At 38.5% G+C, this 18,043-nt stretch overlaps 1 protein-coding gene across 1 annotated transcript in view; it reads left to right on the top strand.

Moving 5' to 3' along the window:
* The window catches only part of EFHC2 (EF-hand domain containing 2), a 52,160-nt gene extending 40,769 nt beyond the window's left edge, over nucleotides 1-11,391 (top strand). Inside the window, exons 12-14 of the mRNA XM_082752948.1 lie at nucleotides 527-619; nucleotides 7,543-7,648; nucleotides 10,232-11,391. Of these exons, the coding sequence (XP_082609074.1) occupies nucleotides 527-619; nucleotides 7,543-7,648; nucleotides 10,232-10,327 (295 nt within the window). The 3' untranslated portion in view covers nucleotides 10,328-11,391. The remainder of the gene's footprint in view (nucleotides 1-526; nucleotides 620-7,542; nucleotides 7,649-10,231) is intronic.
* The last annotated feature ends 6,652 nt before the right edge of the window (nucleotides 11,392-18,043 follow it).

Below are 18,043 nucleotides of genomic sequence, written 5' to 3'. Positions count from 1 at the left end.
CTACTTGCAAACCTACCTAGTTTCTGTTTGTTGCTGAGCAAATGATATATTGCAGTCAAAGAATACTTTTTTGAATCTTAAGCCTCTCTCAGAACTTGACAGTGGATAAGAAAAGGATAGTCTTTTTGTGTCCTTTTCATTTTGTTCATGTACTTTTTGTTAATAGCTGCCATACTGAGTATTCACTGACATAACCAGATGTCTGTTCACAGGCAAAACAGTATATTAAATGAAAGACTAAAAATAGTTATTTAACAAAAAATGGATTTGTTGTTGATCCTTTATGTTAATCATTTTCCCTTTTTGTTCGGTGATGTCACAGAATAACAGAATCACTAAGGACCTCAGAATGGTGGAGACAGGCTACTACATGCATTTTGAGTTTCTAAGCTGTGTAACAGTGAAATTTCATAAAATATATTTCCATTGCCTCTGACACATTTTCCTGTACACATTAATATTAACTTGAAATAAACCTGGCTAATACCTAATGTACACTTCTCCCTCTCTCTTTCTGTTTGTGTAGATGTGGGGTGCTGCCCTATCAGATGTGCAGGACTATTTGCAAGTCTTTTAAGTTGCCACTGGCTGATGACCTTCTGGAAGCTGTACTGACCATGTAAGTTAAAGGCAGATAGTATGACCTGCATGAATGGGTGCAAATCAGTGTTAAATATTTACTACAGATGCATTTCTTAAGAATTTGTCATCTTTGTAATTTCAGTCATCACATTGTGCTGATTTTGTCCATGTACAGGTGCAGATTTTCCTATTTATAGAATATTTATAATCAACCATGGTGCATCCATCTTAGCAATGTATCTTCTTTTTTTGTCTGGCATGATAGGTCATCTGGGGTTTGCCAGAATTCTATGGATTTAGTCTCATGGTAATCAGCTAATGATACCTACCATTATCAATGAGAATCACTGTATTTGCATTAGTTGTTCCAGTTCATATAAGGTATATAAGGTAAAAACACTAATCTCATAGAAGCAGATGATGAATACAATATCAAGATGAATACAATGAAGTATCTTTGAATCAAGTCGACAGCATTAAGACTCTACTACAAAAAGTGATTTCCTACTCTTATGAACCTCATCTGCAACATTTGTTCTATTGTAATTATTAAAAAGAAAAAGGAGTATTGCATGATTTTGGTATTTTCCCATAGCACATTTAACTTTTTTGAGACAAAATGTTTGGCTAGCTGTATTTAAGGAAACAGGAATGAAAAGAACTAGTATTCAATGCACTTGTATAAAAGGCTAAAGTTCAGAGTAACCCAAGGTGTTTTGAATGCTCATATCATCATGAGTTTGGTTTTCATGACCAGCTTTCCTGGTAACAGGTAAAGTACATGCTTATTGGTCTTTTCTTTCTCTTGGGGGAAATCATTAAATATTTTGTCTGTGCCTTCACACTGTGTAAAATGCAGAAGCAGGTCTTGTCATGCTTGGGTGTTTTCATGTAGATATGCTTCTTGATTTCAAGAGGAAATTCAAACTAAACATTTGGATTTATCAAATAATGAAAAGATTCTTGTCAAGCAGAAAGGTGGAATCCATTTTATTAAAACATTTATATACAGCAAGCAAGTCTTCCTACTTCAACCAGTATCAACAAGACTGCTGTTAGAAGTCTAAAGAGATATTTTCTACAAAGCCCTGTTCCCCCCCAAACCAAAATCTTTCAGAATAGTTCCCTGTAGTAGCCAGATAGATGTCTTTGATAATTGGTTGGCTATTAATCACTTCTGACAATTAGGTTACAAGTGTTAGTCATCAGAAACATGTCTGAATTTTAGCATTAATGTAAAACTCGTTTTTAGAACTCCTGCTAAGCTGGCCAACACAAAAAGTGTTGGAGGACAGTTGGCATCCTGGACTAAACAAGGAGTTCTCATAGTTTCCATTTCATAAAGGCTGAAATTGAATAGATGCACAGACAAGGGACTGAAGGTTTTCCTTTAAGTACTAACTAAATGCTGATGAAAAACAGACAGGCCCGACAAATCATAGGCTCCAGAGACATGTTTATTGTTTGTGAATTTATACTAGCTTTTGCAAGATGAACATCTTCTCTTAAAGGGTCTAATTCTAAAGAATTAGATATGAGCTTAGAAGACAAAGAAGAAGCTAAGGCCTGGATTTCACCCAGCAGGTACTCATGACAGCCAGTTTAGGATTCAGCCTCTGTAGATTCTTTCTGTAGGCGATGGAGAAGGAGAGGCAGTCATCTCAACGCGTGAAAGGGCTGGATTTCAGAACTACCTTCCATTTTCCTGTAAAAGGGTTTGTGGCCAACTTTTATTCCAGATTTCTGTATGAGAAAGTTAAATGGTGTGAAGCTGTGCCTCAGAAATCAGTGGGAGAAGTACTGTGTATGACAGAGCATTATGCATAATGCTGGTTCGAAGTTACAGTAGCAGCTGCTTTGAAAGATGGTGTTTTTTGTGGTGAGTCACTGTGCTGCAGATAAGAAAGAACGTTGCTTTCTTAATGATGTGTGCAGTTGGCACTGCCTTGGAAGAGTATCGTTGCACAAAGGTGCAGAGTCAAGGATTTTGTGAAGTGTATTTTAGAAGAGTTAATTTACAGTAATCTGGAAATGGAAAAATAGAGTTGGCTAAATGAGATTTAGACTTTTCCATTCATCCTGCTTTTCTGGTTTGTAATTCTGTGCCCTTTGTGTCCATTGATGCCTTCCGAAGGAAGCAGTGGTAGCATTCCTAATGTATGTATCCAAATTTATGATGGAAGAAAGCAGTACAATAAAAGTTGTTGGACTGATTCCCACAGAATCAGTATATATAGCTAATGCACTAGCTGGACCCTATTCAGCTATAAAATGATCGTAGACGATGTGGATCAGATAATGGTTGAAGACTGGACCTATATGTTTATTCAGCTTTGCTATGTGAGATTAGGTGGCAAAGACTTTCAGTAGGAGTTAATGGTTCTATTTTTCCATTTCAAAAGGTAATGTCCTTAAAATATTTACTATTTACATTTGCAAATTACACCACAACGATCTGTCACTTATTAAAAGCACAGGACAGAACTAGAAGTTACTGTCTAAATTTGTGGTCACCTCCAGATGATCCAGGACTTTGTCTACTCTATCAGAGGAGCATTCAGTTTCCATAAAGAACAGGGAGAATTAGCACAAAGACTGTGAGATTTTGCAAGACCCTTTTAAATTGTCTGTCTAGAGTAAATTAATACTTTCAATTGTGGGATGGTGAAATAGTAGGATTTGGGTACCTAACAAGGTGTCCACTATTGCAGTTCACTGAGCTGTCTTATTAAAAGGTATTTCCTCTCTCCATCAGCATTATTTCACATAGTTTTTCAATTACAGGACAATACAGATTTTTAATCACAATGTATTAAGCAATACATATGGTATACACTTGCTTCTGCCAGTAAACTGGGGTAGCTTATTATAAGCATTTCTTTTAATTTATGCAGGTATAATTAACAATTATGCTTTGTTTAATAAATAAATGTTGTAAAAATGCTGAAATAATGAATTTAGATCCCCCCCCCCCGATATTTTTATTTACTACAATGCTAAATGTACGCTAATAAGAACTTAAAAAGATACAGCCTTTCCCCAGAGGGTATATGTAAACAGCTGGCAGATAACAAAAGAAAAAATGGTGTGCAGAAGGCATGGATGACAAGTTTACAAGTATTGCATGTGGATGATCCTGCATTAGTTTAGTTGTTAAGCATATGTCCCTACTTTTAAAAAAGTCTTTTAATTTCTATTGAAACTGGCTCTGTAGTTCTCCTCTTGACAGGAGCAGGGTCAGTCTTTTAGACCGTGGAGTCTTGGAGTCTGGCATTTATGGTTTTTAAGCTGTAGAAGCACAGCCAGTGGGGAAGAAGTATTATTTTTATATATATGTATATATGTATGTATATATATATATATATATATATATATATAAATAAAATATATATATATATATATATATATATATATATATTATTTTTTTTAAAGGTAATTCCTAGTGCTTCAGGTAGCCTTTTCTCCCTGCCCAGCTTTTCCCTGACTTGTGGCACTGTAATATACGTATTTTTTTACCTACTTGCCAACCTTTAACATTTTTTTTTAGGGTTGACCTGTTTCTTTCAGGAAGGTAACCCTCTTTTCCTACTCTGGCAAGTGCCCTTGTTGCAGCAGCAATTGGAAATGGCCATGAGATCGTTCTCCTACACTCTCTATTCTGCTTGTTGCCTTTGATGTCTGAGACTCACTTTGCCATTTATGATTAAAAGACTCCAGCATGAACATACAGATCTCTTAAAAGACATTATTTCTGTTATTCAGTATCTTGAGGAAGTGATGGTTCAATTTATAGTTGTTCAAGACAAGAATAAATGGATGCACAAGAAGGTAGCCATTACTTAACTGATAATGATCAGCTGCATAAACTGGTCTGTGTTTGCTATTTTAAATCTTTTCATAAGAACAGTTTATGAAAATTTAGGTGTTTATATATACCAGTGTTACACAGGGACTGTCAAACAGCTGAAGAATTGCAGCATTTTCTCTAAGCTTAAAGCAGCATAGTGCCTCTCCTCTACTGTTATCAGATTAACTACTTAGCAAATGCTATTGAAAACTAAGGAAGTAAAAATCTGCATATGTACATTATCTTTTTACATGAATGTTTGGGTTGCAGATTTCTTGATGGGAAAGAAAATATATTTATAAGTAGCCTTTACTCAGTGAAGCATCCTCAGGAACAATCTTAATGTGAATTAAATAGATTTTTCATGTATCTGGAGTAAATACTCCATTATGAATATATTTTTACAAGCAAAACTGTGTGATTATCTCTGTAATGTCAAAAAGGAAAAGAAGCTCTGCAAACAATGGTAAGAATGAGGGAGTGATTTCCACAGTCTAAAATTGTATGCAATGGTGAAGTCATAGGGCAAAACTGAAGAGAAACATAGTTTCAAGAGATCTTTGTTGCATCTTCTTGATAAGGCAAATCTAATTTCCTTTGCTGAAGAGCACTGTCAGTTCCAGTCATATTAATTCCAGCCTCTGAAATGTATGACATCTCTGTCCTAATAATGCAGAACTTGATAACATCTCTTCATTCCATCTGGATACTCTGTACCGAATTATAAGTATGTGCATTTAGTAGATTAGCACAATAAGACACAGTAGGAAAAATATCTAAAGAGTGGATTTTTCTCCTCTGGATTATTTTGGTGTAATACATTAAGCTGCTTTCTGTAGCTATTTAAATATGGGATTTAGGCGTCCCATTTCCCATGCCCACCGTAAAATCTTTGGTTATAGTTAACTTCATGTCCATGTTGTTGCCTTGGTCTGCTAGTGCTGTCAGTTCAAGGGACTTTTCTCCTTGTTAATGCTTGTCAAATGCAGAAGCAATGTTTTTCCACGACTTCATTGCCTCAACATAAAATTGATGCTGAAGTAATTACATGCCTTCACTTGTTCTTTATTTAAAACTCCTACTTGTGCAGTTCTGCATCTTGACAGTAGACCTTATCTTTTGACTTCTCACAACCAGCAAAAGCTAAATACATATACACTAGTGCATATAATAATAATAATAATAATAAATAGTCATGATTGTACTGAAATTCAGAATCTGTGCACCAGTTGTTCTTATTAGAGCTTTTTTTTGTCTTCTTACTTCCAATGCAAAACTCCTGGTTCCCCAATTGCCACCTGAAAAAAAAAAAAGCAAAAAAAAAAAACCAAAAAAAACTGAGGCTTTGTGAAAATGTTAACTCGCATGTGAGGTATTAAAAAGAAGAAAACCACAATAGGTTTTCTCATGGCAATGTTTGTTTCAGGCTCCTCTTTAATTCTAGTAACAGTAGCATTCTTCTCTGACTGTGCTTTCATCTTCAGCATAACTCATTGTACTTAACATTTCAGTTTATCACTAGCATCTCTGTTTATGGCTCTGAGTATATTTTATTATTATCTCTCCTGCTGACTGTTAAATGAAAGGTGTGGGGGGAGGAGAGGGAGAGGATGAGCTGCAGTTTATTGCATTTTATTTTTGTCACTAGATTTATTTCTCCTCTTTCCCAGTGTTGTTTTCCCAGTTTGTGTTATAAAGTCTTCCTTCAAGTACCTTCATGCTTAATTTTCACCAGAACCCTCTCCAGTAATTTGGAGAACCGAAGGAATTTGAGGCCTGTGTTTTGTGCAGTTCTATTTCTCCAAGAACAGAATAAAATGATTTTCTAAAAAACATGTTTCTCCAGAGATGACAGTGTGTAATTGATCTGGCTCCTACATGTGCAATAGTATTTGTGTCACCGGCTTACACGGTAGAATTATTTAACCTGATGTTTGCCACCAAAAAATACTTACTGAATCTAGCTAGTCATATATGTCTCTCCATGGACAGCAGTGAAGCACAGATGCTTCCAGTGTGTGCTTAGATGCCTAAACCAGATCCCTTTTCCATGTGGGTAGTGCTAAGTGAGACAGATGTCATTCACAGAAGCTGCTAAGGCAGTATGTATGTATAGCAGAGCAGTTAAGATGTTCATTTCAAGAACAATCTGCGTGGTAGTGTCAATTCTGCAAGGTGCATCAGCTTGCAGAATTCAAGTGTCTTTCAAGCATTTGACAAGACCCACTCAAATAACAGCACATTTCTGTATGCCTTAATCAAGTAAGTGTTTTGCTGAACTGAGGACTTTTTTTTTTTTTTTTTCTTTTCTGAAGCTCCTTCATTCAAAAAAATGGCAGAAGGATGGCGTGGCTTACACAGCTGCTTCCAATGGATTTATTAGGGCAGGGTAATGATTTTAGAAATCTGAGGGAGGAAGGTAGCATGTTCCATGTGTAATAGTAGCTGTAGAACCTAACTGGCAGGATATATCTCTTCATTCAGTTAGGGAACCTTTCTAACAGACACGAACATATATATTTATTCCATGGAAATGAAGAATAATACCATAAAACAACTACCAAATGACAAGGATTGATATTGTTAAATCTAGCTATTAAATTATAGGTTAGAGACCTGCACGTTTGTCAATTGTAAATTGATCCCAAGGTGTGTACAAACAGCATATTTGAGAGATTGCTTATTTTCAGGAAATGATTATAGAAACTGTATAAAGCAGGTCAATTGTGTTAAAGCACATCTCTCTTGTATCATACTACCAGTTTTTTTTCTACACAAAGGAATTATACACTGACCATCCTAGCTCCATGGTTGTCACCAACTGTGGGATCCTAGTTCTGGAAAAAGTTGGGCAATGGTTAAAAATTAAACCTTAAAGGAATTGAATACTAGTATGAGATACAATACTGAGCAGTAAGTATATGGAACGTAACATACAATATCAAGGCCTGGCAGTTTGGAAGTGTTTCTCCATACTCTTACCAGGCTTTGGTTCTAAAGGAATGAAAAATGATTATCCAAAAAGTAATGTATTAGTATGTTGTAGATAACATGATATAACTGTGTTAAGATTTTCATTTAACCATGAGTCATCTTGTGGATGTTCTGCTTAGGTTTGAAGATGACAATAAGCAAGTGGAGTATAAAAAATTTCTGGATGGGCTGAACTGGAGAGAGAATCAAATACCTGCATTCCAGACAATAAGGCTTCCTCTCAAGGTAAAACCACTATATTTGAGCAAAGGAACAGCACAGCCAAGCACCTGAGATACTCCTGCATTTTGGCCAAGTGTAACATGAGTGCTTCATCCAACAAAGCCAATAAAAGCTTTCATCTTAGTATATTTGTGACTATTTTCTTTACGTAATTATCTTTTTCTGGGAGGTTTAGAATGAACCAGAGAAGTCACACAGGGAATAGAAGATCTACTACCCACCTGTGCCTATTAGGTGTTACATCTCTGTGACATTTTTCTGAAAGAAAAAAAAAAAGAAGAGGGGAAAACAGGTGTATTTGTCCTTGAACAATAGGTGTGAATACCGTGCCACCCACAAATATTTCTGCCACATGTCAAATGATCTGTTTGGTTGCTGGGATAGTCAAGAAATTCTTAAAACTCCACTGGCACCACAGAAAATAGCTATATATATTTTATAACTCTGTGGAAACTTGTATTTAATACAGCACATCACTGGTAGGCGTAAATCAGGAGCAGTATTGAGGGATCAACTTTGTATATCTCCACCAGCCTGCTACTTAGGGTAAATAAAAATGTGGTGTCAACAAACTGCAGAGATTAATCTGATCTCGCCATCTTGTGCTGAACGGAACATTTTAAAATAGATGGTACATAAGGCAATTACGCTGATTTTTAAAAATCTTGTAACAGATAAATATGAAGCCCTTCTGCCAACGTGTAGTTTCGCTGTTCTGGCCTAGTCCATGTGTTGCTGTGCTTGTACAGAATGTGTTTGATTGTGTTCAGACCACTTAGAAACATGGCATTCCCTTGAATTTGAGTTCAACAGTGACATATCTTAAATCAATATTCCTCAAGTAGTGTGCTATTAACCTGACTGCTCTCTCTTATTGGCTTATGAGCTCTTTCTTCTGAAGCATCTCAAACTGTCTGGGATGTCTAACCAGGGCCCTGTCCTGCTGCTTCACTCTGCTTTCTCTGGTGGTTTCTTTTTCACTCTGTGATTGAGACAATTTTTTCTTCCTTGCACAAATCAGATCAAATCAAAGCCCTTTCACGTGTTTTATGCAGCAGTCCTGTGGTTCTTATGGAGTAGGTTGTGTTCAGTGGCTATTCTTTGTTTTTACAGAGTAATTCCATCTTTAAGCTACATGTATAACTTGGTATTTAACTAGTGCCTTCTCTCAGGATAGTCTGCCAGGATGAGGACCCTCATGGGCCTCAGTACTATGCAAGCAAAAAAAGGGTCAGAGCCTGTGCCCTGAGGATTTTTGCCTTGAAGATGGTGCTAAGCTCCGCACCAAAAAATCAAGGCTGAAAGAAGCAGATATCTGCACAGATATGGTTGCTGTTTAATCTGTTTGACCGTTTTTCTCCTCACAGCTGCATGGCTTATCTAGCCATTGAGCATGAGCTGCTTTCTGGCAGGTGAGGGAAGGAGATGGTTCCTATGCAGGGAAGGTGGGGTGCAAGTGGTGGTGGCACAAAAAGCGGTCTTCACAAGTTGAAGGCACAGAGGACAAGGTGCTTGTGAAACAAGCTGGAGGTTGAGTGGACATCTGTGGTGAAATGTATGTTCTGATCGGTGTAAGAGACATGGTTTTCTTTGGGTATGAAGGAGATGTTATCTTTCCTTGGTAGATTGTCAGTGGATGGGCTTTCAGGGAGTGGCTGATGCTTAAGAGCCCCAGTTGAGAGCAGAACATGGGAGTTAGGGGAGGAAGGTTACAGCTGAGGCCAGAAAGGAAAAAGGTGCATCAAGAGGAATTATAATCATTCATCAGCATGCTGGGATAATCAGTTCCTCGTTGGCTCCAGAGCCTTGCTCTAACTGTCACAGTGACATGTAGTGCTGTTTTTAATGAACTGCATCCAAATTGGTTTCGGTATTGTTTATTCATTTTTATCGACTTTATTATTCTGTTAGTTAGCTGCAATACCTGTCTTTGGTACAATACACAAGTATTTTAATGAAGAAATACTAAGACTTGGAAAAGATCAGTGAAAGGAAAGGATTTAAATCTTGTTGAATCTTCCAGCTTTAGAACCCAATTGTCATTCTGTTCCTAATTTACTTTGAATTAATGGTGGTATTTTGAGGCTATAGTATCTGTATTTCATCAATAGATTCCAGTAGCAGAATTGTGCTTGCTTAGCTGACTTTTCTTCTTTCTCTCTATCATTGTTTTGTATGGTTTTGTTGTTGAAGCATAGATGACTTGTAAGGTTTTCAAGTATAAATGTCTTAATGAAGAAAACACAGTGTTCTTTAATTTGAAAATATCTGCAGAAGTGCTCAATATGTTCAATAAAATATTCTGCAAGATTGATAAAAACGTGCATGTAGTAATGTTTTAGGAGGATGCACTATATTATATAGTGCACTATATATTATTATTATTATTATTATTATTATTATTATTATTATTGTTATTATTATTATTATTATTATATAGATGCACTATATTATATAGGTCCACATGTTCACAGAATGATTGTAATTGCAAGTTAAGCAGCACATTCAATCTTATGTTGACCGGCTTTTATTTGTTGCTGTTTTCAATATTATATTCTAAGATATTCTCTGTATTACTGATTTCAGAATGAAGATGACTGGAACGGACAGCCACCATCCCTTCCTTTTAAAAAAATCAAATACTTGCCTCTTCTGGATGATCTGTTTGGCAAGGAAGAATGACCTGATTTGCAGAAGTTACAGCTTTTGGATTAGTGTTTCAGCTCCAAAACTTATTAGCTGCTGAAGATATTTCTTGTAAAACAAAAATAGATCGGCTGTAGGTTTTATTACACTTAGTTTCTTATTCTAACATATATGTATCTTTGTGTATTTTTTAACTCCTAAATCAACGGTACTCTTTTGTACTCATACAAGCGTGGTTAAAACTATCCTGTGAACTTTGTGCTTGGTCATATGGAGAACATGCAAATACCAAGGAATATATGAGTCAAACACAGCAAAATACGACTGACCCTATTTTGTTCTGCAAACAAAACAGGTTGTTGGGTGACCTCATATAATATTAGGCCAATTAGCCTAAAATTAGCACAATTATATAATTCTGTTCAAATTTCCTCTCTTGCTTTTTAGTTTATACCAATCTGTTTTCCTGTATCTCTATGGTGATGTTTAAGTGCTGTTTGTGTCAAAGTTTATTATTTTATGGTGGACATAGTTGTGTAGTTTTAGCACGGTATGAAGTTGCTCTGTTATCAGAGATAATTATAACCTACCAATGTGGAAGTAAATATCTGGCAGGCAAGAAGCTATCAGCTCTTGCTTTTTGTCTTAAATATGACTCAGATTAGCAACCATCCAATTTTACTCAGGTGAAATGAGTGAGGAGAAGGTACATGTATTTTGGTATCATCAGCATCTTTCCTCTGGTAGCACTGGACTTGCCCTTTGAATATTGATAGCTTTCTCTTTGCTCAAAATTGTGAAGACTAAATGGAGCTCCTGTTAGCATTTTTGTATCTTTTTTAAGCTTGTGCCAGCTCAAAGCTGTGGTTTACTGCAATTTACTGTATGTGCTTGCAAGAGAAGTAATTACCTCCGTTTAAAGAATGCAAGAGCTGCGGTGAAGGGGGGAACTGATTCATCCATGGTGATTCCATAGGTGAAGGGGAAGAGGCGTGAGCTAGTGTACCTCTGCCTGCTGCTGGGAAGCTCACAGCCTCACTAGACTGAGAAGCCTGTGGTTTCTGTAATCTGAAATAGCAATTTGGTGATAAAGTGTTTGATTTAAGAAGATGAGAACTGAGTGTATTTAAATCCCCAAACCAAGGGCAAGACACTAGTTCAAATAATAATTTAATTCAGTCAGTCTGTATGTTTTTTTGAAACTTGAGATCCTTTTTAGATTTATGATTCCATTTTAGAAACATCTTACTGCACTTTTGTGTGGCTGTGTAAATGAAGTTTCTAATTATATGTCTTCTCTCTAGCCCTTCAGTTCCTGAGGAGAAATTCTTTTCACGCCATATGGCAACACAAGAAGCTTTTGGCAGCTTCTTACCTTTTTTGTTAGCAAAAAAGGACTTGAGACAAGGCCTAATTATGTGTGTTGTTGCTACTTAGGAAGGTGTTTGCAATAAAATGAATGTGGTGGTGTGCGTCCAGAGGGTCAAAAAGAAAACTGTGAAATTTTGTTCCAAGCTGTAGACAAGCTTTTGTAGACAACTGTGTACTGCTTTTGATTCAAAAGAGGAAAAGAGTTGCTTACATGACAAGAAAATCATCTGACCATGGAGATAGTATCAGGAGCCAAAATAATAACAACTTGTGTTTGAAGCCATTTTGATGAAAGCTGAAGGTTTTTTAAACATGCCACCACAACTGAGCTTGACACTTTAAATGAATGCTGTTGCCCTTGTAAATTTGTAATGTTCACCAGACTTCAGAAGGATATCTTTCAGTTGTAGAAAATTTGTTCAGCCGGTGGTTTCCAAGGAAGAATGACCCTGAACATTTAGAACTTCCCAAGTAGCTTTTAGAAGCAGCAAATTTACTTTACTTTGTTTTTCTTAATATGCATAGTATGAAGAGGAGCCCTTTTGGATTTAAAAAAAAAAATATCATAAGAAATATAATTTCATATCATTTTGTTTGGAACCCTGTGTATAGGTTTTGTCAGTCATGGTCTAGTCTGATCTGGTCATGGCCAAGAAAGGCAACTGCAAACTGGAACCAGTGCAGAGAAGAACTAGACAGGTGACCAGTAAAATGGAAATAAGAAAGAAGGCTGAAGGAGTATGGATTATTTAGGTAAATGAAATGAAGGCTCAAAAAGAATATGGCTGTTCTCTGTGTATTCATTATGGGTATGTATGCCAGGCAAGGAAAATAATCTTTCAGTTACGGACTTGGATTGCCTAAGAAAAACCTAGTTATGGTTTGCCACAATAATTTTAAACTGGACAACAAAAGAAGGTTTCTACCTTCTAATATAATAAGAGTCTCAAACAATCTTCCAGGAGCAAAATACCCAGTTAGTTTTAACATTGAGGTGGATAATCTGATAAGACTAATTATACGGTGTGTTACCTGTAAGAGTGAGGACTGTATCTGGTATCGAAAAATTCCTCCTGGTCTGAGCCCATGGAATGAGGCAAAGCATTTTATTTTTTTTAAAGAACAGAGGATTATCTGATTTCTGTTGTTTCAGTATTTCCTGTTGATACTCAGTTTTATTCATACCCTTCTGAATTCTTCTTCCTACTTCTCATCTCCTCTTTTCTCATAACCCTGATGAGTACAAAAGGATCTCAAGTGAAGCAGACAGGACCTGAAAAATATTTTCAGTGCTTGTCACTGTGCTCACAAAGTGTCATATGCTGTCATCTGATGTGTTATAAACACATTTCACCAGGGTTTCTTTTTTACAAGCAGCAGTGCTTCCAGAAGGAAAAGCCCCATCCAATGATCAGTCCAATAATACTCTTTGTATAATATGACTTGCAGCATGTGCTGCCCAGAATATTTCAGCCTCTCTTCTAATCCTGCCACCAGCTTCTTCTCTCTTTTCACATTGCTGATGAGGGGCCTGAATGAAGACAATACCGCAAGATTATGTTTCAAGATGGCAGGAGGCCACAGCTTTAAAGCATGCATCGCATAAAGGGGAAGGCAGCCCTCACAGTTGCCATTAATCTCAGCTCTCGATCTCTGTAGGGGAGCCAAAGATATCTTCTTTCCACAAGTATCTGTGCTGTCCATGGCAGGAGCGAAGAGATTCACGTTACGGTACTGGCTCTCCATCTAACTACTGGGATGTGTTTGATGTTAATTTTTATTTCCTCAACTTGGCGTTTGAGAATAAAAAGCTTAAACTTCTCTGGAATAGCTGCTGCAACAAGCAAGTGACCGGCTGTGAACAGCAAAGAGGACCTGTCCTTGTGTGCAGGTGGTGCAGTTAGCTTGCAGCCTTGCACCAGCTTCTGCTCGTGTCCAAGTACGAGAGCCTGCTCGGCTCACCAGCAGGTGGGTCCCTCAAGACATGGTAGATCCAAGCAGCCAACAGACAATCATACAGGCAACAGATGACAGAACCTACTGCAGACAGAAATAAAGTTCCTCAGCAAGCAATATTTGTCTGTGTCCTGCCCCTAGTATATTCTCCTAGATGGAGTCATTCATACCGGCATCAGACAGATCAGGTCTTTTTCATGTGCATGAGTGAAAAGATGCTGAAAGCCTACTTCTGCATTTGTACCTCATGTGTTGATGGGATTTGATCCTACTTCGCAGCAGGAAAGCTCTTCAGAAAAAATAAATTAAAAAAAAAAAAAAAAAGGCTCTGCTGAATACTAAGTCTGCTCTCACTGTTGTAGCCCAGGAAATGCTTCTGCTCCCTCCCAAAAGGCTGATTTTCCGTGTGCAAACTGCAGGGATCCTAATTCCACAATAACCAAAATAATGGGAGTTTTCAATCACTTGGCAGTATTCAGAGAACAGCAGTCCATATACCACTCATAAAAATTCACTAGCCTCTTGACTTCTGGAGTCTTCTATATGGTTTGAGACGAGAAAAAATTACCAGTGCTTGAATATCTCGTAGTCCAGTATAAGTTATTCAGTGGTGTGGAGAGACACATTAGTTCTTTAAGTAGTAATGTCCTGTTCCCTCAGCAATGTATCCACTGCATGCTTACAGGATGTTTCTGCCTCTTGAGGTGGCTTAGCCCTCCTCTTCTGGCTCAGCCAAGGGTGCAGCAAGCCCAAATACAATGAGAACAACAAAATGGTAGCATGTTTGGGAAGAAAGAAGTGACAATATCAGGAGGAAGAAAATGCTGTGATCTGAGCTCAATCTTATTTTGATATTTATTTATTTATTTATTTATTAGATTTTAGAGGACAGAATAGATAATGCTTGAGAAAGAATGTCTTGAAAAACAAAAAGAAAAACAAAAACAAAAACTTTTGCAAGTTACTATTTTCTCTTAATTAATTTCTTGATGTTGTTTAATTTGGTTGGTTTAATTTAACCCAGACAGAAGCAGTACTCTAGTTTTAGGCAATGGCCAAACAAGTCAGCCAGAGTTTTGGGCACAAGTCCATATCCCTGCCTATTTCCAAAGTAAAGTTTAAAGCCAATGACCAAGCAATAACCAAGAAGATGAAGTTAGTATGTATAATGTGTTATAGATTGATCATATAAACTCTTTCTCTGCACAGTTGGGCATTTCTGAATCACCTGGAGTTTTCTTCTGGTATGTATCACACATACATAAACTAGCTATCCTCATCTGGCCTTCAGCCTAGCCATCCATCCTCTTTGCTCTCCTCTTCCATCAGACTAGATTCATAATATGTCCTACGAACAAAGAGAAGCGAAGGAGCTGATTCATGAACTCTGAAACCTGATGCTGATCTCAGACAAGGAACAGGGTAGGATGCAAGGAACAGGGTAACAACATAAATGAATTGTATTGCTTAACCCCGCTTCAGAGAGCTCCCACTTTCAAAGACAAATCTTTTAGAAGACTGTAATCTTCTTGAGAGACACAAGGAAGGCCTTTTACAGAACTACTACAATTGGGATGCAGCCTCCCCTGTATTAGCATGAGGTTTAAGCGGGGTTTAAGCTGACCCCACTGTCCTCAGTGACCTTGGCTCTGGCCAGTGGGCCTTGGTCGGATTTCGCTCCAGTTACGTAAACAGGAAAACTTGGGTTGATTTCAATGAAAATGGGATTTCTCTTGTTAGAGCTCTCCAAGAATCTAATTTAGTGAGATATTTCAGTGTATGCATAAGTCTGCCCCTTTTGTGTAAAGCCAGTCAAGGGCGTGCAGGAGGCTTGCCGGAATTGGTCTAACGAAGCACGGGTGGGAATGCTTCCTGACAAAGAGGGATTCCGAATTTGAGGCAGTTCGGAATTAAATCACGGTAATAACCCCCCCCCCACACACACCATATGAGAAGGTAGCAGCGAAAGGAGGTAATATGGAATTGTCTGGACATGTTTATGCAGGCTATATATTGTGTGTTGTTACTGTAGTTCTTTTGCAATATAAGCTAGCAATTAGCAATTAAATTCCCATTATGGGATCATGTTGGTAATTGAGATAAACTCTAAGTATGTAACTGTTTTAAACCTTTCTTTTAACTAACCAAAATACTGTAGCACTTATATAATTTAGAGATAATATCCCCATTAGTAGAGTTTATGGCTCAATAAACAGCTCCCACAAGTTAATAAAAGCCCAAACTGTAAACACCGAGACTATTAATGCAATGGGATTTCTGTGCCTCCCTCATTTCTTGGTGGTCTAGATAGAGCAAAGGAAAAGCTATCTCAGGAAAAAACAAAAAAAAAACAAAAAAAAAAAAACATTTATTCTGGCTGTATAAATATAACTGAATTGTCTTAAAACCCATCTGGAAATTTCCTATCCTCCCCATGTCCCAGGTGGTCTGGCAGCAGTGATGCATTCTGCTTTTGTCTGCAGGCAAGAGAAAGAGCTCCCATTGGAAATAATTTACATGAAAGGATTGCATATAAAAGTGCTGGTGGGATCCTCACCCCGCCTTTCCGTTCTGGAGCAATCTTCTCTAGAGTTAGGTTTCAGTGTAGTTTTCTATCAGTGTTATTATTTTATTTTTATTTTAAGGAAAAAACAAAAACAAAAACAAAAACCACCATCAAAGTGTCTGGACTTCACAATTTTTGAACCTCTCTGCTGCTGGCATTATTTTTCCCCATTTTGACAGCTAAATGAATTCTGGGAAAGGACGTCTCTGTGCCTGGAGGTTAATGCAAGCAGAGCGTTTGTAGCTGTAGCTCAAGTCTCTTTCCTTCTGGAGCTGATGAAAATGATTAATTAAGCCATTTGCAACAAAAATCGACCCTTTTCTTTGTCTAAAAGCTTTGTTTTGCAGTGTGGTAGGGCGCCGTTCTGTTCAGCAGATAGTTGCACAATAAACCACCTCTGTCTGCTCACTGATTTTTCTGCTGAAGGACGTTTCTTCCTGTGTTGCTAAAATCATATTTTTTTGAGTGCACCACAACGCTTGAAGCTTTTGTCCTTGCTAGCCAGCTGTGTTCCCGTGGACATGAAGAGCCAGAGGTGTGCAGCAGGGCAGCTGCTCTCACCCTCCCTCTCGCATTCGGTAACACATCCCGAGGACAAAGCACATTGTGTGCGTTTGTTTCACCATTGCATCACGTCTTCTGTTCTGCCACTTCTGTGTGAGAGCTTGTTTCCAGAGGAAGCACCTCAAGGGCCTGTTGAGATCCACGTCTTTCACCTCTCTGCTGTCGGATCTGTGACCCTTACGCCCACAAGGAGGCTTGGCCTTCAGGAAGCACGTAGTGAGCAAATACGGTCTCCGCTGGGCTTTGGGCCATTTGCATTTCACTAGCCTTCCTGGTTCATCCTCAAGTTTGGAGTTTCAATAACAACAGCACCGCACAGGAGGCATCCCTCCGGGAACATGCCTGTATATCTGCTGCCTCCCTGCATGTGATGTTTCATGGTCTCTCAGCAGGTTCCCTTTCGCTTCCCTGTTGGCAACTACATTGTAAAGACAACCCAATATATGGAGCAAATGAAATATTCAAATTAGAAAGCCTCGGCACGTTAATGAAGCAAAACTTTTAAGAGGCAACAATCACGAAGTGCCTGAACCGGCACTGCTGTAGTCACGGCAGTTTTACCACTGATTTGTGTGGGAGCAGGGTTTGGTTTTATTTTAGGGGAAAGAGAAAGTGCTCTACTGCTTTCCTACCCCTGCATGCAAAATCCTCAGCTAAGTCCATGTGTTTCAGTAAGTCCATGTGTTTCAGCAGCCAGGCCCTGGGACTGGACCAGCTCCTCACAACGCAGCCCTGTGGGTACGTGTGTAGGGGCCTCGTGCTGCCGCCTCTGGGGCCGCAGCGTTAGCGGCTCTGGCCCCCAGCCCCTGCTGGGATGGAGCAGCCGTGCCCTGGCTCCCAGCAAGGAAAGAGGCTGGATCAAGGCCATGTACAGGCAGAAAGGACGGATCCCGATTCTAGTGCTGGCTCCAGGGAGGTTTTGCAAATGCTGCTAGCAAGACACCTGAGGGAGCCGAAGAATTCCTGGGTGTGAGGTAATGTCCCTAATGGCTTGTATGTATGGTGATGAGTAGGACAGGGGCTGAGATCCTGCAGCAAGGAGAAGTATCTGCAATACTGCCTGCCTGATCTATTACATCTATATCACCCTGGATGCGTGAGGGGACTGATGGAGTAGCAGAGAAACCTCCGTATGAGATACTCACAAGAACAGAATCTGTGACTGATCCTAAAGTACAGCTTAATCCAAGTATGCTGGTGGGCTGTTACTTGAATTATGGAAGAGCCAACTGGGCTTCCCAGGCTTTGACCCCCATTGTATACAGTAAGGAAATGCTCCAAAGCCTCCTGACAGA

This window comes from Aythya marila (assembly GCF_965140915.1).
Source record: "Aythya marila genome assembly, chromosome: 1".
Taxonomy (NCBI): domain Eukaryota; kingdom Metazoa; phylum Chordata; class Aves; order Anseriformes; family Anatidae; genus Aythya; species Aythya marila.
The sequence above is the reverse complement of the archived record's forward strand: the minus strand, read 5'-3'. Positions and strand labels throughout refer to the sequence as shown.